The 26,813-nt window shown below is 40.2% G+C and overlaps 1 protein-coding gene across 1 annotated transcript in view; it reads right to left on the bottom strand.

Annotated features, from left to right (window-relative positions):
* The window catches only part of rab11fip4a (RAB11 family interacting protein 4 (class II) a), a gene marked incomplete at both ends in the record, with an annotated part of 213,437 nt that overhangs the window by 108,703 nt on the left and 77,921 nt on the right, over window positions 1–26,813 (bottom strand). The window contains 2 exons of the mRNA XM_080044274.1: window positions 21,111–21,272; window positions 21,466–21,602. Coding sequence (XP_079900400.1) covers window positions 21,111–21,272; window positions 21,466–21,602 — 299 coding nt within the window. The remainder of the gene's footprint in view (window positions 1–21,110; window positions 21,273–21,465; window positions 21,603–26,813) is intronic.

Here is a 26,813-nt window from a genome sequence, read left to right as displayed (position 1 = left end):
AGTGAGGGACAACGGGCTTCAGCTGTCACTCAAGAGATCGCGCCAATACATTTTAACCTCCAAAAGAATAAAAACTAGCGTGGGCCAAAAAAATTCACCCCCCTCAGTGTTGTCATGGAGATATGACCTAAACATACAGACTAAAATGGTGTTGTGGCCCAGGCTGTAAATAGGTTTAATAAGACTTTGAAAACGGCCTATCTAACAAGTGAGTCAAAGAAAAACTGCTCGTCTTGGCGCCACCCCCAGTGGCACTTTCTGGTTACTACAGTTGTAGGTCACTTCCTTATTGGATGCCGGTAAAAATCGCTGAGGTTGGGGCTTGTGTTATACACACACACAGCTGGGAAGAGCGCTCACTCCAATCGTTTGTTATAGCAGCGCTATAATAATAATAGTACATAAGACACAGATTGCAGCTGGTCAACAAAGTTAAAAATATCAAGTCAATATTAAAGTACATATAGTTCTGAGCAGGGCCGGATCTAGGCATAGGCATTCTAGGCATGTGCCTAGGGCCCATTTCCACAAGGGGGCAGGAAATGTTTTTGAATTGAATTAATTTTTTTTTTTTAGTACGGTATGTGTTTGATATTAACATCACATTATGCAAATGTAAGTTATCATACAAAAAAAGGAATACAATTTTTTGGTCTGGATAGTTAATAGCCTATTAATTTAATCAGTTCATCCGAGGTTAACTTATCACTCGGTATTGAGTTTATTTAAAAAAATTGGAAATTGGGCTGCCCTCAGTGCACTGTGTATACTGTAGTCTATAGCCTATTTCAGCCTCATCTGTGGAAAAAAAAGATAGCTGGACAACAGAGTTCTTCTGCTTCGTGCATTTAAATGCATTCATAATATTAAAGAGAAATATGTCCCGTAAAAGAAAAAAAGCACCATCCCAGAGGACACTGAATTATATTTTTTATTTTATTTATATATTATATTTTTTCTATATTAATATTTTTATGGAAAATCCATGTCTTTCTTCGATAGCTTTTATTTCTACTTCATTCGAGCCAGTGTCTCCAAATTATTTGTTCACACAAAATTCCTCAGATTTAGCCTCTTAATTTCCCTCTCAAAGTGCACCAAGTTCATGCATTTCACTTTAAAAAGGTAAAAAAAATAACATTGGAGAGGGGGGCCCTAATCAAATTCGGCTTAGGGCCCCATGAAGGCTTGGGCCGGCTCTGCTCCCCGGTTATAATTTTAGTCGTCAAACCAGAGTTTTTCTGTGCGGCATCTCAGACCGGCGATGTCTCACTGTGAATTTCGCCTTTACCCACCACAGAGTTCCACGCCAGGTTTCACCAGGTGAATCGCTGCTTCGCTCATGCAAGGCTTTTGTGTTAGATCAGGCTTGCACGAGCGTTTTAACTTTATGCTGAATAAAGCATTGCACTGCTCCCACACTGGACTCTGCACGCACCTTACAGAAATGCTCCTGCAGTGAGCTCACGAACAGACGTGAACTCGCACACTTGGTTACGTTTCTCTTTACTCCCGTTTACAAACGTGCAACTCTTAAACAAATGAATGAGCATAATACTCTTGAAGCAGTTCAAATGTACGTAGTTTTTCACCAAATCGTGAAGTATCCGTTTGGAGGGGGCCCGAAAAAATGCGGTATGCCTAGTGTAATCTTTCTTCTTAATCCGGGCCTGGTTCTGAGGGGTCCATAGAATGCAGTATGAATATAAAGTGCAAGTAATACATACATAAATCTCAGATTGCAGTTGATCATAGTTAAATACTCAGTCCATTTTTAAAGTGCATATAGTTCTGAAGGGTCCAAAGAATGCAGTATGAATATAAAGTGCATTATTGAAGTGCGTAAGTAAAGTGCATAGTGGTAGAGGTAGTCAGACAGTCCATGGTCCATGTTAAAAAAAGGGGCGGGAGGGGGCTAGTGTAGGGGCTTGGTGTTGAGCAGTGTTACAGTGTTATGGAAAAAGCTGTTTCTGAGCCTGCTGGTGCGACTCATGAGGCTCCTGTAATGTCTCCCGGACGGTAGGAGAGAGAACAGTGCATGACTGGGGAGTGTGTGGTCCTTGATGATTTTGTTTGCACGTTGCAGACACCGTGATTGATGAAGGTCAGTGAGGGCAGGGAGTGATGTGACAATTATTTTTTGAGCAGTTTTTACGACTTGCTGTAGGGCTTTCCTATCAGCCATAGTGCCGTTACCATACCACACCGTGAAGCAATATGAAACCATTTGAATAGGTTATAGAAACAACAGCGTTTCACATTTTTACAATAAATGATTCAGATAGGCCTATCATACTCAGGAAAGAAATGGCACATATATTAGTGGACCATGTGCAAAATAGCTCACGTAAATATGTTTGCTCTAATCTGGGTCTGTATTATGCATAAAAAAAACAATATCCCCTTAATAAATGCAAGTCATAAACACTCATGGTCTAAGGTGCATTACTCAGTTTGATGGTTTAAATTTGAACAATATGTTCTTGCTTCCTGCTAGATAAAAAACCTAAGCTTCTTCCAAATATTATTGCATAATTTGATTCGTAAATGTATCATAACAATTTGATTAAACAAATGTAACATTGTTTTAATAATGACAAATGTGGACTTCCGGTGACGTCATGGTGATAGAAGCCGCCTGAGCCACCTGCTCCGCGAAAAAACCCTACAAAACTAGCTACATAATTGACAAACTAAAAACAAACCAGCCGAATTAAACACTGCTGAATTCTAGAATGCAAGCAGCAAAGAAAGACGGAGGTGGAAAGGGAAGTGGGGCTAAAAAGGACAAAACTAAACAATGCATCGCGGGTCCGCCATTTTCACCCGCGAGAGCCATGGCGCCAGCACCAGAACAATCAGCGGTACTTGCCGAACTACGTACATTCAGACAAGAACACGCAGAGGCCTGTGCAGACACGAGAACTACCCTGAACCGACTGGAAACAACCATAAACGATGTTCTAAAGAGGACGACTAAGTTAGAACAGCGGACCGCAAGGTTGGAGCGGAGGCTCTGCGACACGGAGGACAGAGGAATGCGACACGAGAGAGCCATCCGATATTTACTGCACAAAGAAGCAAGTCTATCTGCGAAGTGCGAGGATCTCGAGGCAAGAGCGAGACGCAATAACCTGCGTATTTATGGTGTCAAATAAGGAAGCGAGAAACATTACATGATACCATTTATTTCTGAGCTGCTGTGCACATCGCTCCAGTTACCGGAGGACCTTGAAGTGCGCATCGAGAGAGCGCACCGCGCGCTTACAATGAGACCAATAGAGGCTTCTGCTCCACCGAGATCAATCATCGTTCGGTTCCTGGACTATAGCGTTAAGGATGCTGTACTTCAAAAGGCATGGAGGCAAAGAGGAGTTACATTTGAGGGGGAAAAAATCTTCTTTGACCAAGATTATACCGCAGACACACAGCAGAAGCGCAGACAGGTGAGGGAAGTTATCAAGCAACTTAAAGAGAAGAAAATAAAAGCCCAATCTCCATTCCCGGCTCAGCTGAGACTCTACCTGGAATCAGGAGTCAAGGTGTTTACTACACTCACAGACGCCGCACCTACACTCGAGGAGATAGGGATTCACGTCAAGGTTGATGACAAAGACAAACTGCAGAAGGAGTTGATACAAGACCGTTGGTCCAGAGCTTCGAGGAGGCCAGAAAAAGGACCATCTCCAATGTCTGTTTTTGTCTGTTCAATTACAAGAAACTCATCTAGTTGAGAAGGAACATAAGAAATTGAAAAGAGAATGTGTCGATCAAGTGTTCAGTTCTTCATGTGACAAAAAAAAGGGGAGTTGCAATCTTAATCAATAGAACAGTTGCTTTTTCCCCAGAAAAAATCATACAAGACAAAAAGGGACAGTACGTAATGGCAGTGGGTTCTATAGGAGAAACTGAGTTAACTATATTAAATCTGTATGCCCCAAATGAGGATGATTATGTTTAATACTTTAAAGACTTTAATACTGTGCAAGATGGGATAAGAGATAGACTACCATCAGAAATGGCCCCCCAATCTAAGAAATCAAAAACATTGAATAGTATGATTACTGAATTGGGTGATTACTGAACTGAACTAGCTGACACTTGGAGAAGTTATAACCCTAAGGGAAAGGATTTAATTTTTTTTTTCAAATGTCCATGGCAGTTATTCTCAAATTGACTTTATTTGTCTCTCACATCAATACATATACAAAATAGTTGAATGCCATATTGAACCTATCACTTTGAGTGATCACGCACCAGTTATACTAACGATCAATCTGTGTAAAGAAAATTATTTTAGATACTGGAGGCTGAATACCTCACTATTAACCAACCAACCAGCTGTACAGGAAATAAAAAACAATTTGAAGGAATATTTTAACATAAACGACAATGGAGAGGTAACACCATCAACCTTATGGGATGGTGCTAAATCAGTTATAAGGGGAAAAATTATACAAATCTGATCTAGGATAAAACGAGCATGGTTGGAAAAACAAAACAGATAGAATTGGAAAACAAAATTAAACAATTAGAAACAGATCATAGAAGAACCAAAGAATTGATTTTAAAATATTGATGTTGGTCTACAAAGCCCTAAATGGTTTAGGGCCAAAATACATATCTGACCTACTGGTCCCTTATGAACCAGTCAGAGCTCTCAGGTCGTCTGGGACTGGGCTATTGAAAGTCCCCAGAGTAAGGACCAGACAGGGAGAGGCAGCCTTTAGTTTTAATGCACCCAAGCTCTGGAATAAACTTCCAGGGGACTTGAGGTCCGCTTCAACACTTGGCTCTTTTAAATCAGGTCTGAAGACCGTTCTGTTTCCGTTTTAACCTGAAATTTTAATTTCTCATTTTGAATTAATTTTTATTTTTATTTATTTTTTGGAATGTGTGCTCTATGCTTGGTGTATTTTGTTCTTACTTGGTGTATTTTGTTATTGCTTATGTAAAGCACCTTGAATTGCCTTGTGTCCGAAATGTGCTCTAAAAATAAACTTGCCTTGCCTTGCCTTGAAGGGGGTTAGAAATAATTTGGACCAGCTTTTGACTTATAAAGCAGAAGGAGCTCTGAGATTTTCTAAACAAAAGTACTACGAGATGGGTAAGCCGAGCAAGTTGCCTTCTCACCTTTCAGCTGCGCAAGGCCCAGGCAAGTCGTGTGATACCCAAAGTATTACACCCTACCACTAAGGAGATGATGTCTCATCCAAAAGGGATTGCGGATGCATTTGCAGCATTCTATAAAAAATTATATGAAGAAAAGGGTCCAAATTCTAAAGAGAGCGAAATCAAGACCTTCCTATCTAGACTAAATCTACCTTCATTAACAGAAGAAGAGGCATCAACATTAATAACAGAGATAAGAGAAACGGAAATAAGAGAGACTATAAAGAATTTGCAAAATAACAAATCACCAGGGACAGATGGACTCCCAGGAGAGTTTTACAAGTGTTTTGTTGAGGAACTCACACCAATATTAGTTAAAGTGTTTAAGTACGCACTGTCAGGTGATCCGCCAAAAACATGGTCGGAGGCCATTATTTCTGTAATTCACAAAGAGGGCAAGGATCCGGTAAATTGTGAGGGATATCGACCAATCAGTTTACTGTGTAATGATCAAAAACTACTGAGCAGTATCCTAGCAAAAAGAATGTAAAAAATATATCGAAATTGATAAATCCAGACCAAACGGGCTTCATCCCCGGTAGACAAGGGGCCAATAATATTAGGAGAACACTCAACATCATATCATGTGCCAAAAAAAACACACAAAAATCAATGCTTATTAGTTTTGATGCACAAAAGGCCTTCGACTAGGTTAATTGGTGCTTTCTCAATGAAACTCTGGCAGCCATGGGCTTCATTCAGGATTCATATATTGGATAAAAGTATTATTTATTGAACCAAAATCACGGGTTAGAGTCAATGGATGTTGTTCAGATTTGTTCGGCCTTGAAAGAGGGGTTAGACAGGGTGACTGCCTTAGCGCCTTGCTATATGCTGTAAATATTGAACCGCTTGAAGAATTAATAAGACAAAATCAATTAATTAAAGGAATAAAAGATGAGGGTAAATCTGAACATAAAATTTCCCTTTTCACGGACGATATTTTAACATATAAGTGATCCAGTCTCATCAGTCCCAGTCTTGATGGAGTGTTTGAAGGCATATGGGGAAGTATCAGGACACCAAATGAATGAATCTAAGTCAATTGCCATGATGTTAGTAGGGGATCGGCCAATACAATTAAAAGATGTGGTATATTTTCGCTGAACGGATCAGGGATTTAGATATTTAGGAATTATTATTACCCCTAACACACCACAACTTTTTAAAGCTAACTATGGGAAATTAATGAAAGAAATCAAAGCAGACCTTGCAAGATGGGATGTCCTACCTCTTTCTTAAGTAGGAAGGATAGAAACTATAAGAATTAATGTATTGCCAAGGTTGCTTTTTCTGTTCCAGTCTCTGCCCATAGAAGTCCCTGTCTCCACATTTAAAACACTAGATAATTGGCTATCTAAATTTATTTGGCAAAACAAAAGACCAAGAATTAGACTTAAAATAATACAGTGCCCAAAGGAGAAAGGTGGTTTAAACCTGCCTAATATGAAAAAGTATTACTGGGCAGCTCAGCTTAGACCACTACAGTAGTTGCTTGGATAACTCAGGACAGGGATACAATATGGGTGAGAATGGATCAACACTCATGCCCAGATGTACCACTGGAGTCACTGCCATTTTTAAGTAAAGAGCTCTGGAAAAAAACTAAATTAGTAATGAATGTATTAAAGTTACTCTGAAAGTGTGGTCAACAATAAGGAAAAAGTTGATTATTCCTACTTCAATCTTAAGAGCTGTTGAGATAGGCAAGAATATTGCAACTTTTCATTGTACATATCTTGTTCTTAGGAGAATGTGAAATGTATATTTCTTGTTTTCGTAGGGAAAAGTATGATATTTTGAATAAGACAGGCAAGGTAACAAGTGACCTTTAATATTAAGGTAGAATCACTAAAAGTGTTGTATTCAAGTTTTTATCCTGAAATATATACATAATTGTGAATTCATAAGGCCTCTCTGAAAAGGCATGTCTGGGCTTGTCCTGGGACAGGTCAGGGGTGAGAGAGACAAGGGGGGCAGTGGGTCCTTGAGCTGGACACACACACCCTCATCTTTACCCCCACCCTCTCTCCTCCTAATACACACACCCACTCTCTCTGTCTTCAGACTATTTAAGGCCAGGGTTTTGAGCAAGAGAGTAGGGTTTTTGGGGAAGTTGACTGTTCCACTTTTTTGTTCTTTTAGCATGGACGAAAAACTTAGAAGAAAAACTCGAAAGAAACACTCTGAATCTTTTTGAGTGCAAAATACTAGAAAAATTGAGGGGAGTTATTTTTTCTTTTCAAGAAGGGGAAGAGGCTCGGAACCAATTCTTCCTTGTCTATTCTGAGAAGTTTGGTAAGGGACCATTTGGGTTATTGATAGTAACTAATTGATGAACCAGGTTGGAAAAAAAGCATCGAGTTGAGGTTTTAAAACTGTTGGAACAAATTAACTTGACTATTTGTGTTGCAAAATCACCATTGTTATAAAAATTTGAAGGAATTCAAGTTTATATAACTTTGGTTGAAAGCTCGGCCATCAGTCAAGGATTTAAAAGTTGGCAGACAGTGGTCAAACTTTTATACTTGATAGCACTCCAAATAGGATCTCTTGTGGATCAACCAAATAAACTGTTGGAACAACTTAACTTGACTATTTGTGTTGCAAAATCACCATCGTTATAAAAATTTGAAGGAATTCAAGTTTATATAACTTTGGTTGAAAGCTCGGCCATCAGTCAAGGATTTAAAAGTTGGCAGACAGTGGAGCTTTGAAAAACCTGAAGATGAGAATACTCCTGATCTCTGTTGTAACAACTTAACTTGACTATTTGTGTTGCAAAATCACCATTGTTATAAAAATTTGAAGGAATTCAAGTTTATATAACTTTGGTTGAAAGCTCGGCCATCAGTCAAGGATTTAAAAGTTGGCAGACAGTGAACAAGCTTTGAAATAGGAGAACTCATGAACTAAATTCAATGTGAACAAAAGACATACAACACATAAGTTAAGTCTTATACTTCTCTACATATATTAACCACATTAATGGGAGTGAAGGTACTTATTTTCCTTCCTTTCATTTTATTTTATCTTTTCTTTCTATATTGTGAACGTATAATCTTTTTATATTGGTTAAATAAAATTTCTTGAAAACGCTATAAATCTTTGGCCTGAATTTTTAGTTTAGTGTTGGGAACAAGGACCTAATTAGGGTTTTTCTTTAAAGAGATCGCGGCGCCTCTGAGGTAAGCAATTCAAACCTACACTACGGCTACACTACTGATAACAAAGAATACACATCCCATAAACACACTCCTTGAATTAGGAGGGAATTGCATTTATCTATTGGCCTAAGCTCATCCAGGTGTATGAACTTAGTGAGGACTTAACGGTAGTCTTTTGAAGCTAGGGGTAAATGTGAGGTATTCATCCACCAGAATAATTAAAAACCTATTATCTAATCTCCTCCTTTCTAAAAACTTATCAAGGATAAAGGTCTGAAATCTGGACTTAACCTAGGATAAAATTAGAAGAGACAATTATAAGGGTCATTAGGGGATCAACACAGGGGGAGATCTGGAGATAGGCAGGGGTCAAAGGGTAACATGCTTTAAAACCAGAGCCTTTAAGGTAATATATGGTGTGAAGGTTTTTGGTGAAAAGTAAAACCTTTTGGGAATTGTGTAAATCGGCTTTTGGTCTTTTTTTGCCATATAAAAGTGCAGGGGTCGATGAACACATAAACTTTATAGTGGAACAGGTTTAAACAAGGAACAAATAAACTTGGCAGGCTATATTTACATGAAAACATCCTGATATTAATTTAGGGGTGTTTAATCTGGTGAAGGGAATACCGGCATAATCATTAGAGCGATGAAGATAGCACTGAATGTAGATTTTGTACCTTCTAGACTAGATGCTGGATTTAAGAAATGGGCTGAAAAAGGACTAACAACGATTGATAAACTGTTTGAGGGAGGAGTTCTGAAATCCTTTGACCAACTCTTAAAGAAATGTGATCTTCACATAAATGACTTCTACAGATATCTGCAGCTAAGAAATGATCTACAGAAGCATAAAGATTGGGAAAAATTAAAGGAAAGTCCATCAAATATAGAACGCTTCTTCATATTGATGATAGAAGGCCTGACTAAAAAGAAGGTTATATCAAACATGTTTAAAATACTTCAGGAGGAAATAACAGACAACAGTCTGGATATTAAAAACAATTGGGAACTAGAAATGAATACAATTATCCCAGATGAAAAATGGGAACAGGCATGTAGAGATGGACATAAATTAACCAATAGTCCATTGTGGAGAGAGTTTGAATGGAAGATTAAAATTAGATATTTCAGAACTCCCTTTTATTATTTCAAAATTCAGCAACACTTCCAACATGTGCTGGCGGGGCTGTGGCTTGGTGGGAGACCATACACATATATTTTGGGACTGTCCAAAATTATCGACATATTGGCTTGAAATACAAAAATAAATTAAACAAATAACAGGGATAGATTTAACCCTTGACCCAATCCACTTTATTTTAGGAGTTCTACCCGACAACCTGGGAGATAAAAAACAAATGTATTTATTGAAAGTCCTTCTTCTGATAGCCAAAAAGATGGTTACGGTCTTCTGGCTAAAGCCGCAGCCACCGTCACTGAGTCAATGGAGGGAAAGGGTTGTTAATGTGTACTATATGGAGAGCATAACTGCTAGACTTCAGCTAAAATTTGAAATTTTTACAGATAAATGGTCTCCAATCATCCTACAGCTTTCAAAGCTGCAACAATAGAGATTCATGAGAAATTGTTGGCATTGGAGGATTAATATACATGTTAATGTTACAAGACATTGATCAGTGATTTCTGTGTGTCTCCTCTGTCTTTGGGGGTTCGATGTGTGGTCTCTGAGACGGTGGGGGGAAATGGAGTAGAGTGAGTACCTGCAATGTATCTTGGATAATGTAATGATTGTGAGTGCACCTTGAGAACGACAATAAAAAAGTTCAAAAAAATAAATAATGACAAATGTACAAATCTTAGCATTGATTTCCTCTAAAACCTATTTCACTGTCCTTTTTCTGGACTTCACATGGTTTACTTCCTTTTTGACTGTTTCTCCTCCATTCTCTCTACCTTCCTGCTTTCCTACTGTGCAGACGCTTTTCTGCTTGCTCTCTCCTCCTCTTGCACTTTTTGCTTACATTCTTATTTTTCCTCGATAATAAATTTAGCAGCAGCTCCTGGATACATACAAATCAAAGGGACTGTAATTTATTTTTACTTTTATAGATACTACAGGCATTTTTGGACACTTTTACGACCTTCTCAATAGAACGTGAGGGGGGGCCTAACAACAGGACAAGCCTGTGGTGACTGGAAGCGAGGCGCTAAGCTAAAGCTAATTAGCAGCAAGATGCCTCCCTTATCTAACGAGGACTATCAAACACTCCTACAGAGGATTACAGCACTGGAAACAAAAATGAATCGAATAGAAATGAACATTGAAGTGAATGGACTATGTGGGAACGACACCACTCTACCAGTGACTTTAAACAGTGGACAAGATCGAGCTAACGCACAGCTAACTAGCACCGACAAGGCTATGAAGAAACAAAAGGGCCGTGTCCAGGTTAGTGATAACCCTCCCTGGAATCGTCTTGGTGGAAGGCCAAAGAGATTGGAAAAGGGAGGATGGATAACCGGCAGGGCCGAGCACCATGAGATGACTGATCTGGATGGCTGGCCTGCGTTATCACTCAGGCACGGTGCCTCCTCAACCCCCGCGCCTCGGAGGCCGCAGCAATGGATTACTGCAAGGGAGAGAGGTAACAACAACAAACTTCCACAGCAAACAAGTGTGCAAGTGTCGAACCGGTTTACTCCACTGATGCAAGTCCCTGGATTTCCCTCTGATGACCAAGATAGCATAGCGCCTTCACACAACAAGGTAAGGCCCGAAAGCCAAGAGCCACAGAGAGAGCTAACAACCGGGCTAACCAAGCTAACGACCGGGCCTGAGAACCTGATTGTTGGAGACTTTTCTGTTAGAGATATGAAAAGCATGTTTAGTGTTGATACCAAAGTACTCTGCTATCCAAATGATATGTTGTCGGGCCTAGAAGAGAGAATCCTGGAAATTGCAGCTGCACACACAACTGTAAAGAACATCATTCTGCACATCGGGTGACATCAAATGATGTTGTAAAACAAGAGTCTGAAATGTTGAAACAGGACTTTAAGAATCTCCTGAACACGGTCAGCTCACTGAATGCTGAGGTGTTTATCAGTGGTCCTCTGCCACCAATCAGAAGAGGACCTGAGCGATTCACTAGACTGTTAGCACTGAACACATGGCTTTCAACTGCGTGCCCTGACCACTCAGTGCATTTTATTGACAATTTTAACATTTTTTGGAACCGCAAGCAGCTTTTTAAGACAGATGGACTTTGTCTAAATAAGGCTGGAGTCAAACTATTCACATCCAACGTGATGTACGTCCTACGTCACCAATCTGTTCGTGCCAAGGACAAGGCCCAGGAGGAGAAGATAACACAGCGTAGCAGCAGCGCCGAAGGACAACTGCCGGCCCCAGATGACAGCTCAGACCATGAAAGATATCAGGGCAGAGAGGAGGGGGCTCCACCCATCCCCGTCTCCCCTGGACCCCGCAGGTCATCACCAAGCCGACCTCTCTCTCCTCGTTTCTCTCCTACAACCACCCTTTCTCCATCCTCTCCTGATCTGGGATTTAAGGAAATCATATGTACCCCCAGCAGTCAACGTCCCCCTCAACTCGCCAATCTAAGCCACAGCGCCCGGCTCTTCACCCCTCCACGCACACTCCCTCCGATCCCACTGCGACATCATCATCATCAGGCTTGGGAGACTGATGATGTCAGCACTTGTTGATATGTGCCGGGCCGCGGCTACATAGTTAACGCCTACGACTCACAGGATAAGCTGGGGCCCTGTTTCTCAAAGTGTATCTCAAGTAACAGGAAACTCTTAAATCCTGTAAATGTATCAAATCTGATAAGCATTCCTCTTCAGCCACAGTGTGCTGAAATAAATCGGGCTGACAATGCTTCGAACACACTAAATTTAGCTTTATTAAACATCAGATCCTTGGCAGGTAAAACATTTTTAATTAATGATCTTATTACTAGGCACAATCTTAATTTTATGTTTTTAACTGAAACTTGGTTAGACCAAGATAACAGCTCAGCTGTTCTCATAGAGTCCGCCCCCGCAAATTACAATTTTGTGAGTGAATCCAGAGTGCATAAAAAAGGAGGGGGGGTTGCTATTCTGTTTAAAGAATCTCTACAATGCAAAAAGATGTCTTATGGAAATTTTGATTCATTTGAGTATGTGGCTCTACAGTTAAATTCAGCCTCTAGAGCTATTTTCATCAATATCTACCGGCCACCACAATACAATGCAAGCTTTTTTGATGAACTTACTGAACTGCTGTCTGTAATATGTACTGAGTTTGACTGTGTATTAATCGTCGGAGATTTCAATATTCATACTGACAAACCAGAGGACAGATGTGCGAAAGAACTGTGCTGTGTCCTTGACAACTTTGGACTAAATCAGCATGTTGACAAACCAACTCATAACAAAGGGCACACGCTGGACCTTATCATTTCCAGAGGAATGAACATTTCAGACATAACAGTGGCAGATATGGGTCCCCTCACGGACCATTCCTGTTTATTTTTTGAGAGTACAATGTCTGTGCACACAATTGATCAAGCAAAAGTAATCAAAAAGCGGTATATTACAGAAAATACCAGTGAAACATTCATTCAAGCATTTTCTTCGATACCACCCCTCCCCTGTAACTCAGTTAAGGAGCTCTTAGACAACTTTAACGGCAAACTTACAAGTGTTATAGATGCTATTGCGCCCACTAAGATGAAGGTTGTCTCTGGTAAGAAAAGATCTCCTTGGAGAAATGCCCCGCAGGTCAGAATAGAAAGAAGAGAGTGCCGTAAAGCAGAACGCAGGTGGTGAAAAACAAATCTCCAGGTTCATTATGACATCTTCAAAGAGAAACTGTGCACGTTTAACTCAGAACTGAGAAATGCAAGGCATTCTTTCTTTTCTGACATCATCACCAAAAACAACAACAATGCACGTGCCCTGTTTGCTACTGTCGACAGGTTAACAAACCCTCCTGTGCCAGTAGCGTCTGAACATCTCTCCACGAGGGCCTACAATGAATTTGCCTCCTTTTTTACTGAGAAAATTCACAAAATTAGACAAGCTGTCACTGCATCAATACCAAGTTCAACATATGTGTTCCCTCTTAAAATCAATTCAAATGCAATGACAGAATTTTATCTTATAAACCACAAAAACCTGGAGGACATTATACAACACCTGAACTCCTCATCCTGTTGCCTTGACATTCTGCCCACAGGCTTCTTTAAAACTGTTTTTAGCTGCATGGCCTCAGATGTTCTACAAATTGTCAACATGTCCCTTCAGACAGGTGTATTCCCACAGGCCCTGAAAACAGCAGTCATCAAGCCACTCCTAAAAAAGAACAATCTAGATACATCACTCATGAAAAATTATAGGCCCATATCTAACCTACCATTTTTAAGTAAAATCATTGAAAAAGCTGTTTATCAACAGCTAAATAACTACTTAGCAATGAATAACTGCTTTGATGTCTTCCAGTCAGGATTTCGACAACACCACAGTACTGAGACTGCTCTGGTTAAGGTCCTCAATGACATCCATTTAAACACAGACAGTGGCAAAAGTTCTGTCTTAGTTTTACTGGATCTCAGTGCCGCTTTTGACACAGTTGACCACAGCATATTACTAGATCGACTAGCAAACTGGGTTGGACTTTCTGGAACTGTACTAAGCTGGTTTGAATCCTACTTAAAGGATAGAGACTACTATGTGTCAATAGGCAATTTCACATCTGAGCGGACAAATATTGAATGCGGGGTCCCCCAAGGTTCCATTCTTGGCCCTCTTCTATTTAACATCTACATGCTCCCACTAGCTCAGATTATGAATAAGAACAAATTATGCTACCATAATTATGCAGACGACACACAAATTTACATAACCATATCACCAGGAGACCGATACAGGCACTGAGTAAGTGCATTGAACAAATCAATGATTGGATGTGCCAAAATTTCCTTCAATTAAACAACGATAAAACTGAAGTAATTGTCTTTGGTGCCAAAGATGAACAATTAAAAGTCAGCGCACAGCTTACATCCATTATGTTAGAAACTACACCCCAAGCCAGAAATCTTGGTGTTGTTGTAGACTCCGACTTGAATTTCAAGAAACACATAAAATCAATTAATAAATCAGCCTTCTACCACCTAAAAAACATATCAAGAATTAAAGGGCTTATGTCTCAGCAAGATTTAGAAAAACTTGTCCATGCATTTATCTTTAGTAGACTTGACTACTGTAACAGTGTCCTTGCTGGCCTTCCAAAAAAATCTATCAGACAGCTTCAGCTAATTCAGAACGCTGCTGCTCGAGTCCTCACTAGGACCAAAAAAGTAGATCACATTACCCCAGTTCTGAGGTCTTTACACTGGCTTCCAGTCACTCAAAGAATTGATTTCAAAAAATACTGATGTTGGTTTATAAAGCACTAAATGGTTTAGGGCCAAAATACATTACTGATATGCTGATAAGTTATGAACCGTCCAGAGCCCTTAGGTCGTCTGGGACAGGTCTACTTACAGTCCCTAGAGTTAGGACTAAACAAGGAGAAGCAGCTTTTAGTTATTATGCACCAACAATCTGGAACAAACTCCCAGAGAACTTGAGGTCTGCTGCAACTCTCAGTTCTTTTAAATCGAGTCTGAAGACTTTTTTGTTTCCATTTTAACCTGCAATTTTAATTTTATTTGCTTCTTTTATTTGCTTTTAAATGTTTTTAAATCGAGTTTTCATTTTTTCTTATTTGCTTCTTTTATTCGCTTTTAATAATGTGTTTTATGTATTCTAATCTTGCCCCTGTAAAGCACTTTGAGTGGCCTTGTGTCTGAATTGTGCTATATAAATAAACTTGCCTTGCCTTGCCTTGCCTATAATCAAAACTGAGAATTCATGTGACTTCAATCACAGGGAACCCCTGCTTGGATTTGACAACAATATAATCTATTAACGTGTCAGAAATGAGAGATAAATGCTCTGGACCTTAGGTTTCCCATATTAGGGCAACTCACCCTATAGATTTCCAAAGCAGAATTCTACATTACTTCAGTAGCCTATTTCAAAGCATGTGGCAGGAACCATGAGAATCTTCAAATGTCAAGAGATTTCCAGCAATGTATTTGTTTGATACGTCAACAAAGTTATAATTTTTTCATGGATATGTAGCCTATTTTGTCAAGCCTATTTTCAGATACCACTATATGAAGGCCCCATGAAGCTTTTCTCTTTCGTTCTTTCTTTGTTTTTGTCGAAGTAGTAACCAAAATTAGCTAACTTTAGAGATTATAAAACATAATGCAATCGACAATCTAAAATCCAAATTGAATAGGCTACACGATGGATAGATTTACTGTAGGCCTACATGGCCTACAGGCCTACTTTATTCATCCTTAAAGGGAAATGTAAGTGTCCCCGTGTAAATAATAACTTGGTTTTAATGTTAAATTCCTGTCAAACTTGGGACTGCAACAAAAGGTTTTTTGTGTGTTTTATTTTGAAAGTCTACAGCGGAAGTTGGTTTCTCACTTAATGCTGGGCATTTTGTTTTGCGCTCAGAAGTTAACTGCTCTAAAGGTGCGAACACACCAAACGCGTTGGGTGCGGTGGCCAAAGCACCCAACGCACCTGATCTGGCGCTTGTTCATTTTGTGTCAAAAAATGGTTCAACGCGCCCAACGCTACGCAGCAAGTCTCCCCCCCCCGATATATTTAATCCCCTAATCAAACATGGCTGCGATCAGACCCGACCCGACACAACAGCGATCATGCCCGCACAAAAACAACAACAACACAGCCAACAATTGTGCCAAAAGACAAATAAACAACAACTGAACGGAACAAATAGCCTTAAAACAGCATTGCAGATTCACGCCACTCGGAAATGAACACAAACAACAAGGCAGCACCATACCAAACACATTTACAGCAGCATTGTGCGCAGGGCAGTAGAAAATAAAGGCAAGTAGCCTACATTACCCTACCTGGCTGTGACGGGACCGTGGCTGGCGTAGATATAGGCATAAACACCGGTGCTTCGCTGTACTCGTGGTGAAAAGTTCCCCGGACTTAGCCGTTATGTTTGGGTTCATTATATGGAGGTGGTGGCCGCACACAACCGGGTGAGTTAACTAATGCTATCCGACCGGTGCTAACTTGGTTTATCAGCTAAAGCACAGCCGCACATATTCACTGAATTAACCAGGAAGCCCATTCTCCTGGCTCACTTTCCCCACGTACCCCGAGCGGCTTCATACAGCACTCGGCAGCCAGTCGCAAATACATTTCCTCCACGGTGTTTCTCAGCCTCTGTGTTGTCCTCCCACTGTGCCGATGTCCGTGACGTCGGGTCAAGCTCACCGCTGATTGGCCAGCGAGAACAGACTGCAAGGCCTTTCAATTAATTTCACACTGGTTGTGTTTGCTGTTTCATGTTGCAGGTATGTTTATTTGTACTGTTTTATATGCAATGTTGTTATGTGTAATTAATATTTGAGTGCTCTTTTAAACCGGATTTTTCAATATGTGTTTTGGACATGTTGTTATGTTTTAATGCCATGAGATGGCAGTAGGCTTTATTTTGGACTTGTGATTGCTAAAAAATGAGTGATGCTCATACAGTACATGTTAATGCTCTGTTTTGATGTTGATGTTGACCAATGCTATGCAAGTTGAGCTCATTTTGAATGATGTCAATACAAACAATAGCATTTATTTATTGACTGTTACTCACTATTACAGATCATTAGGATATTTTATGTTTTTATATTTTATTGACAAGTATGTTTTTCAAACCAAATGTTACAACTATACGGTCAATGTCAGAAGTTAACTGCTCTTACGCTGTTGTGCGAGCGAGAACAGACTGCAAGGCCTTTCAATTAATTGCATACTGGTTGTGTTTGCTGTTCCATGTTGCAGAAATAAAACCAGTCCAGTGCTCCATCCAACTTGTCCTGAGGTTCATTCAAACAGCAGCAGAAGAATTATTACAAAGGTCACACCCGCAGCAGTAATAATGTAAACAGTCTGCACGTTACATCTGCTTTAATCTGTTGTCCAGGTGAATGTCCAGGTGTTTGTAGCCTTCCATCAACTCGACCTCTTCTCCCAGAATGGAGAGTCAGCTTAGTCCTCCTGAAATTCAGCTAACACAACTGTCCACCAGTTCCCTGTCCTTGTACACTGTCCCTTGAGCTGCCTACAGAACTGAAACACCCTGCATCTGCTAGATCATCTGAATATTTCATTAAAATAGGCCCATGTGAAAGTGACAAGTGCAGGGATTAATTGAGGGATGTGAAATAAAAAGGCATTTTGAACAAAACAGGCTAGGATCATGGGACCAACTGTTGTAGAGAGATCTTAACCTTATCATGCAGATTAAATCAGGGCGCTGTCAAGGCTTCCTCTCCCAATGCCACACCACAGCGCGATACACAGGTGTAATGTCGCTCCCAGTATGAAAATAACAAGAATAAATCTCTTGTCTTATCATGCCAAGTGTGTGGTGGACAAACCGCCGTCAAGACCACTTAAATATTAAGACGGGGGACAATATAAAGAGTCAACTACATATGCAGAAAATAATAAAAGCTGATTAGCCCTTCATCTCTTAAAATGTGCTGTACTGTTCATAAAACTAAAATTCAACTTTTTAAGATTAAAATCATGAATTAAGCAATCTTCAAACTACTCCCATTTGAATTACTGGCCTACTTCTTCAACAACATTTAATATCATTAACTAAAAGAGAACAACCAAATCTATCTTAATAGGCTACTGTATGTCAGGGTAGAAGATGTGACACACACACACACACACACACACACACACACACACACACACACACACACACACACACACATACATTGTAGTTTAAAAAGCTTATAAGTGACATTTCAAACTATAATTAATTATGATTTCATATATAATCAGCCACATATTTGATTAGAATGTTAAAATGTACAATCACAGAGACTATGAAACACCCTTTAGTAACAGAAATAGTGGCCCTAGAATAGTGGGTACAATGATCCATGCTTTATGGTTTAGGGTGTAAAAATTGTGGGCAATTTAAGTTATTTTATTTATTTTTTGGTTATGTAGCCTGTTTCTGTAAGTGGTTCCATTATTCTAAGTGCCCTTATGATGTTTCTGTGTGGAAACAGGGACGTTTTGTTTTGGAGGAGGGGAGGTATAACCTATTTCCAGTTAAGTGCTTTTATTATGAAGGGTCAGAACGGTTTCAGCCGTGTGAATGTGTCTGACTTGTTTTTACGGCGGAGGACCTGGATTCGCAATGGAATGCGGCCAGAATGCACGGCAGAGAGTCGATCTGATAGGAGTCGAACGCGGCAACCCAGCCCTAAAGGATGATGGGTAATGAAGTATTACATAGCAACCGGGCTAAATAGGCCTACGTCGGCAAACCATCCTAATAACTAACAAAATAGAGATCTGATACTTCCAATGAACGAATATTATGATATTTGGATGTATTTCTCGCTAAAAAAGTTGTCAAAACATATTTTTAAGCACTTACTAGCTGATTTGCGAAGTCTTTGTGTCACCATGGCAACCCTTGACAACAAAAATTTGCTCTGGGAAAAAAAACTCTCCCGGAATCGAAAAATAAACTGATAGTCCAAAGGTTAACCCATTTTAATATTGAGTTAACAAGGCCATTTCCATGTTTAAACTGTGAAACATATAATATTTAATATATGTGTTTCTCCAGAGCAAGAACTACAACTTTTAATGATTTTAATATTTTTACAAAGAATAGATTTTTAATTGAAAGAGTCACAGAGTACAAATATCTCGGCATCTGGTTAGATGATAAACTCACTTTTAATTTTCATATAAAAAATCTTGTTTGTCGATTACGACAAAAAATTGGCTATTTTATAGGAACAAAACCACCTTCCCTTTATTTAGTAGGAAAGGGATTATTGAGGCAGTTTTCATGTCTGTCCTTGATTACGGTGATGTGGTTTACCGGCATGCATCACATTCATGTCTTAAACTCCTGGACTCTGTTTTTCACTCTGCTTTAAGGTTCATCACAGGAGATGCTTATGACACACACCATTGTCTTTTATATGAAAAGGTTGGGTGGTCCTCCCTTAAAGAGAGACATGACGCACATTGGCACATTTTTATTTACAAAGCCTTGACCGGGAAGCTTCCTCGTTATTTAACAGAAATGCTGCAAATTTCAGATGGGCTTTATCAGACCCGCTCCACTGACATGCTTATGCTTTATGTCCCACAAGCCCGGTCTGAGCTGGGAAAGACAGCTTTTAGCTTCAGTGCCCCCGACTCCTGGAACAACTTACAGCAGCAAATTAAACTAAATACCTTCATATCTTTTAACCAATTTAAACAAACTATCTTAAATCTGCCAAACTCTACCTGTAACTGTTTTAATTAGACTATATTGTACTTTCACCCATTTAATTTTAATTGCTGCCACTCTTCACCACTATGTAAATGTTTCAATAGTTTTTTTTTTTCTCTTCACCTGTTGTTGTGTATTTGATGTTTTTGCATTGAATATTGTTTATGTATTGCTGTTTTTCCTTTGAATTTGCTTTGAACTCGACATCATTGTAAATGAGGGTAAAATAAAAGTTAAATGAAAAATTAAATGAAAAATTAAACGCTGTTGGTTCTATAACCTATTCATATTGTTTCATATTACTCCGTTCGTCTTTCTCTCAAATTTACTGGCGAGTTGTTTTTTTGAAAAACGGTTGGAGTGAGCGCTCTTCTCAGCTGTGTGTGTGTATAACATCTTTGAGTGCAATCTCCGCTATCAACAAATGCACGTTGTTCAAGCAGCTGATCAAAGATAAACAAACCTGGCGATGTCCAGAATAATATTCGTGAATTCAAACTAAATCGTACACATTCACTGAGTGAAGATTGTGAAAGTATGACACACATTTCTCGCCAGCAATGTTATCAAAAACCCATTTAATAACTTATAAATCTTTTTAAAACCTGAATAAAAACTGTGGGAATGGCGGCCACAGCTTGGATTTCATTTTCGCCAGGAGAAACTTGAAAGTCACGTGACATGTATCTGTCCAATATAAATGAATAGCGCCCGGGGTGGCATTACATTGTAGTGAATTGAACCCCCCCTCCGTCTTCAGACAGCGGCAAAGGGTGATTTCACGTCAGTGACGGACGGTAAAGTGCCCTGGCACACAGTCACACTTTGACGTTCTAGGAGTGAGACTGTGTTGAATAAACAGGCCTAGTTGAGCTTCAGAACGTCAAGAACCCTGTTGGGTCCCTCGGTATGTAATGGTCAGAGCCCCCCCACCCAAGGCTCACTGTTCTTCACAGCAAACACGGGTTAGAATCTGGCCCAGGTCTGCATGTCATTCTCCTCTCTACTCCATTTAATCTCTATCCCTCCACATCATCAAATACAGTTAAAAATGCCCGAAAATAATCACTGTGGTTGTTTGAATGTTTCAGAGCATACAGAAACCCTTCAGAAATCCTGATTTGATAAAAGTCCAATCTATTCAGCTTGTCTTTAAGAAGTTTTAGTTTAATGCTGTTCTTCTGTATTAAAATTCCATTTAGTGATCATCATGAAATGGTATAGAATGTAAGGAATACCATCATATCAGTTTGTTACTGCATATAAATACGCTGACCGGGCTTGATTGCTGGGGTATGAATAAATAAACCAAATACACAGGGAGAGATTGGATTTGGACACAGCTATCTGTAACAAGGCCTTGAAAAAAAAGCAACCTGGAGGGAAGGGAGGATCCCAGGTCTGAGAAGCCATTGGTTCTGGAGTCATCTTCAGGACCAGGACTGCTGGGAGTCAGGTCCACATCCTCCCCCTCACCGTAGTCCTCAAACTGCTCCTCCCCACAGAGGACAGACGCAGAAGCACAGCCAATCAGGTGGCTAGGGTTGCATAGCAGCAAGTACAGGAAGGGTGGTTCATGTAAAAAAAAAAGAAAAATCCTTCAGACATGATACACATCAGATAAAAAACACGATCTGAATCAAAACACATTTAAAGTAAGCTTTCTTTCAGTTTTACAAGTGATAGAGATCCTTGTAGAGTCCCTACTCGGCCCTCAAGGCTGGGACTTACCTGTCCTGCTGTGTCTCACAGTTGTTAGCAGTTTCAGTGCTGCTGTCCATGTCACATTCTCCCTCTCCATACACATTGCATTCTGGGTAGGAGCGCGTACACATGATAATGGGAGGGCCCAGCTTGGCCTCACCGTTCTACAGATACAAACAGACAAAAAAACATTAGCATGTTGACAAACAGTTAAGGTGTCTCAGCAGTTTGGACCATCAGAAAGCTATTTCTGAGGTGCTGTTTATACGAAAACACGAAACGGTGCATCTGCGAAAGTATTTTTGCGGATGCACTATATCATTTACATGAAAACAGCAAACGCAGGCATGAAACTGCAAAGTTTTGAGATCAACTCCCAAGGAGGAAACTTTGGAAAACACAACTGTTTTGGTATCTTGTAAACTGCGAAACCATTTTCCCTGGTAACGCTGACGTCACGGCTCCACTTCACCACACGCCACTTTGGCTGGGGAAAGATTTGTGCTCTTGCCGGTTTTTCTAGCAAAATAAACTTGTGTCGCCACCTGTAATGCCAGGGACACGGCTCTCTCTACATTAAAAAAACACTATCTAACAGGAAGGTAGCCGCTCACAAAGCCCCTTCACTATCAGCATGTCTTCTGTTTTCACGAGTTCAATGCGGTGAAATAAGAGGATAGAAGTCAAAGTCAAAGTATACTTTATTATCCCAGAGTTGGGGAATTTGTGTGGTCAAAAGTGCAGCAAATTGGGGGCGCCCATAGCTCAGTTGATAGGGCGCCCCCCTCCCCCCCGGGCCAAGGCCCCGCAGTGGACCCGGGTTCGAATCCTGCCCTGGTCAGTTCTCCCCAATCTGTCTAATAAAGCAAAAATGCCCAAAAAAATTTCTTTAGAAAAAATTAAAAAGTGCAGCACATTTAAGACACATAGGCATACAAGTGGGCACGCCACACACAACAACAACATTTAAGAATAAATAGTTCAGTTCATCAGTGAATCAGTATCGGGCCTAAAAACAACATTAAAAAAAAAATTAAAAACAGTAAAAGAAAAACAGTGTTCATGATCTTGACCTGTGTCTTTCATTAAAAAGTCTTATAGCAGAGGGGACAAATGACACCGCTTACTATTGGCTTGGCATGCGTAGGGGAGAACGGGGTAATTTGTCACACGGGTAGGTTGTCACAATCGATATATCTCGGAACCAGAAGGCGCCGTCTGTTAAATTTTGGTATGTAAATATCCACAACTGGGATCAGAGGTCACCTACATAGTCTTCCTTGGAGTTTGACTGCTGCATTTGAGGTGAGAGGACTGTTAGTGTTTTTCATGTCAAATTGAAAATATTTAGCTCCTCAGTATTTTTCTTCTAGGCTTTTACACAATGGGTTTATAACAAAACACTTGTTACCCTAAAAAAGTGTGAAGGGTAAGCCAGAGCGGCCAAGTCTCACGCTTTGGCCGTGAGACACACGCATATCAACCAGTTCACACGCTCACACGCCACACCTCCAATTTCTCACGCAGAGAAATGAATCCCCGTAATATATATATTTTATTTTGGTACTTTTACTTTGAAAGTCTTATTTTGAAAAGCTAAACGGACTGAGTTCCGTGACATCCTCTTTCTGCCATGCTTTCTGCACGCGCGGTTTCTTTATAGGTCCATGGCCGTGTGCAGCCCGTAGCCGCAGCAGCCACTTGGCAAACCACCACGGCCACGCCCCCCTGCGTTACACTACAAAACTAATAAAAGCCCGCCGCCTCCCAGTCCCGCCCTTTGTTCAAATTATATGGAAAATTAATGACAACAAGGACGCCGGTATTAAATGAACAAAGAGGTAAGAACACCTTAATTCAAATCAGTCACTTCACTTGATATATTCAAGCTTGTTTTGCATTATGTTATTGGGCTGGTTGACACACCAACACATTTTTGTTCTAAAATGTTGTCAACATTAATTGAATTAATGTATTGAGTAACTAAGCTTAGAGGTTACTGTGGGAAAAATATGTTCTGAGAAGACATCAAGTGTCATAGATTTAATATAATAATGGTGAATTGAAATTGGATAATTGGATAACCCATACAATGTTGAATACACATACTTTGTGCTGAAATGTGTGACAATCAACAATACTAAAATGTGTTTTTTTGGGGTTAAAAATCTGTTAAAGCTTGAGTTGGCTTCATGTTTTTATCAACAGTATAATAGGCTGATATTCATACCAATAGATACATTTAAGCCTGTTTGGTGGGCACATGCCCTAAGACCAAATGCTAGTATAATTCTGAGCATATTTTATCATTCAACCCTGAATTTCAAAGATGTCAGGGAAGAAGCAGAGAGACCTGTTTTCAATGTGGGCAATGAAGGGTCAGCCCCCTTCCAAAGTTGCAAGGTCAGAGGAGAGCCAGGAGACAGTGGAGGAGTGTCAGGAGATAGTGGAGGATGACGATGAGGCAGAGGAGGAGAGCCAGGAGGAGACAGTGGAGGATGGCGATGAGGCAGTGGAGGAAACGGTGGAGAAGGCAGCGGAGGAGATCAGGAAACACCAGAGAGCTTTTAGTGGAGCAGCCAACTATAGGTGTGCTTTTAAAAGCGAGTGGTCAACCAAATGGCCATTCGCGTAGGCACCACCAGCTCCTACTATTGGTGTTCTGTGTGCAGACAGGAGAACTCCTGTGCCCATCAAGGTGTTACGGATGTGAACAGACACGTAAAAAGCAAGGGACATAAGGCCAAAGAACAGGCACTCCAGTCAGCAAGCAATATTGCACAGTATTATGTCCCAGCCTCTGTTGGTGGCATGACAGCACAAGATGCTAAGGTAGGCTACATGAAGTTCAAAAAAGGGGATGGGCTTTACTGGCTGGATGTTTTACATGATTAAGCTCTTAAATTAACCATTTTCTGTTGTAGACAAGGAGATCTGAGGTAAAGGTGGCTGTGGCAATGGTGGAACACAATGTGCCATTTGCCGTTGCAGATCATTTCAGCCCCCTGATAAAAGAATGCTTTAAAGATTCCCCCACTGCGCAGAACTTTAAGTCTGCCCACACAAAAACATTGTGCATAATCAACGAAGCTGTGGCGCCACACTTTAAAAAGAAATTGGTAACGAAGATGAGGGAAAATCCCTTCACATTAATAACAGATGGGTCAAACGATACAGGTATAACTTTGACAGCAATATTTATATTTGTCCTTTACATTATTTGTCCATCACCAATTATATATCTTATAATTCATAGAACTTAAGTCTGATGTTTAGCTTTCATCTGATCGACATGTACCATTGCAGGACGAGACAAGATGAACCCACTCACTGTGCGGGTATATGATGATGACACCAGAAAAGTGGTCCTTAGGTTTCTGGATATGTGCACCACCAGTGGGAGTAGCTGTGGCACAGCTGAAATCATATATACCAAAATCAATGAGGTATTGGAAAAACATTCCATACCATGGGCCAATTGTGTGAGTCTGTCCGTGGACAATGCACCTGTGAATACAGGTGCAAAAAATTCAAAAGCGTCCAGAGTTCGGAATGAAAATCGGAACATCTATGTTCATGGGTGCCCCTGCCACATCATTCACAACACGGCAAAAAAGGCTGGGTTGGCGTTCCTGGAGGCAAGTATTATCATATATGCTTTCAATGACCTATCTGTTAAGCCTAATGCCATGTTAAATGGTTTGTTATGCTGTAATAAATGTATGACTAAAATGTAATGCGATTGGAAATCATCATGTATTGCAGGTGTCTGGATTTGATCCAGAGGATCTGACTGTGGATGTGGGCTACTGGTTCAGAGGTAGCACCAATCGAAAAGGTTTCCAGACTGGTATGTGCTTTAACCAGTTCCAATATAGTACAAATGAAATGCTGAACATTTTGATTTGATTTGATTGAAATTAAGATACAATATTCTTGTTATAGAATTGTGTGAGTTCCATGGGAGTGAATACATGGAAATACTCCAACACATCTCTATTCGGTGGTTGAGCCTGGAGAGGTGTTTGACGCGAATCCTAGAGCAGTATGAGCCACTGGCCAGTTATTTCAAATCATCAAGTAGGCCTCATTTTTCAATTATACAAATGCATGATTAATACAAGAGACCGAAATGAAACTTATGTAGTCTGCACAACCTGTGCTTTTTTTATTCACAGATGAGAAACAACCGAGGTTCCGGAGGCTGTTGGAAGCATTTTCCAACCCAATGACTGAAGTGTACTTGCTATTTTACCAATCAACAATGCCAGTCTTCTCCACCTTCAACCTCCTCCTCCAGAGAGAGAAGTCCTCCATCTTCCTCCTGCACAATGAGGTAAAATGGGAGGTTCAAGATATGATTCTGCCAATAATGTGACTTAAGTTGGTTCCTTTTTTCATTAAAGGTCCCATATTATGCTAAATGCACTTTTTAAATGTGTTTCAACATATCCATGCGTCCACGGTGTGCCTAGAGACTGCCAAAATATCAAAAAAAATAACAATCTCTCCTTTTCTCACTCTCCCCTTTTCTGAAACCCCCACCCCTCCCCCCAAAAACACTCCAGTCAGAATTATCCCCTTTTCTGACCTCACAAACCGTAAAGCCAGAAGCTTCCACTGTGCAGCCCACACCCCTATTTCTTATTGGTCCACGGCCCTGACAGACAGAGGGCGAGGCGTATCTGGCTTCGCTTCCGGACAGGGGGCGGGGGGAGCTCAAAGATTGTATATTTACGAGGGGACCTGCAACTCTTTTTTTAAAAATAGGCCATTGTGAGATTAGCTGAACATCAGCATAGTACAATAAATTATCTGAAAGTTTTTTTCAGCAAACAATTAAAGAAAAACGTATTAGGGACCACTAAGACCATATAATATGGTGTATAATAGAACCGAAAAGTGTATAATATGGGAGCTTTAAGTGCTATGTCTTAGGTCTAATGTTATTTTGAAAATCTTTTCTGAAATACAATTTTGTAGATGACAGATTTCATCCGGAAGCTGTTTTCAAAGTTCCTGAAGCCTGTAGCACTGCAGGGCCGGGGAATGCAGGAAATCCTCTACAAGGACCCAGCAAACCAACTGCCAGGTGGCTCCAAGTTTCCAAGTTGTACTTAAGCAGATACATATGCACTATCCACTAACTGACCTCGCATAGCCTTTTTGTGAGAGGGCTGCTTGTCAAGTTATGAGTTTGATCATGTCATCACTGATATACTGGGAGATACTTAACGATGTGTATTGAAGTTAGCTATTGTGGTTGTTGATTATTGTAAATTAACTCTGTCAACAAACTTGTGAATGAAAAGTTATTTTAAACTAACATGTAGTACCTGTTCTGAAGTAATTGATTGTTGTATTGTTATTGTATC

Source organism: Ammodytes marinus (genome assembly GCF_949987685.1).
Source record: "Ammodytes marinus genome assembly, chromosome: 16".
Taxonomy (NCBI): Eukaryota; Metazoa; Chordata; class Actinopteri; order Uranoscopiformes; family Ammodytidae; genus Ammodytes; species Ammodytes marinus.
This window is presented reverse-complemented; position numbering and strand designations above follow the sequence as displayed.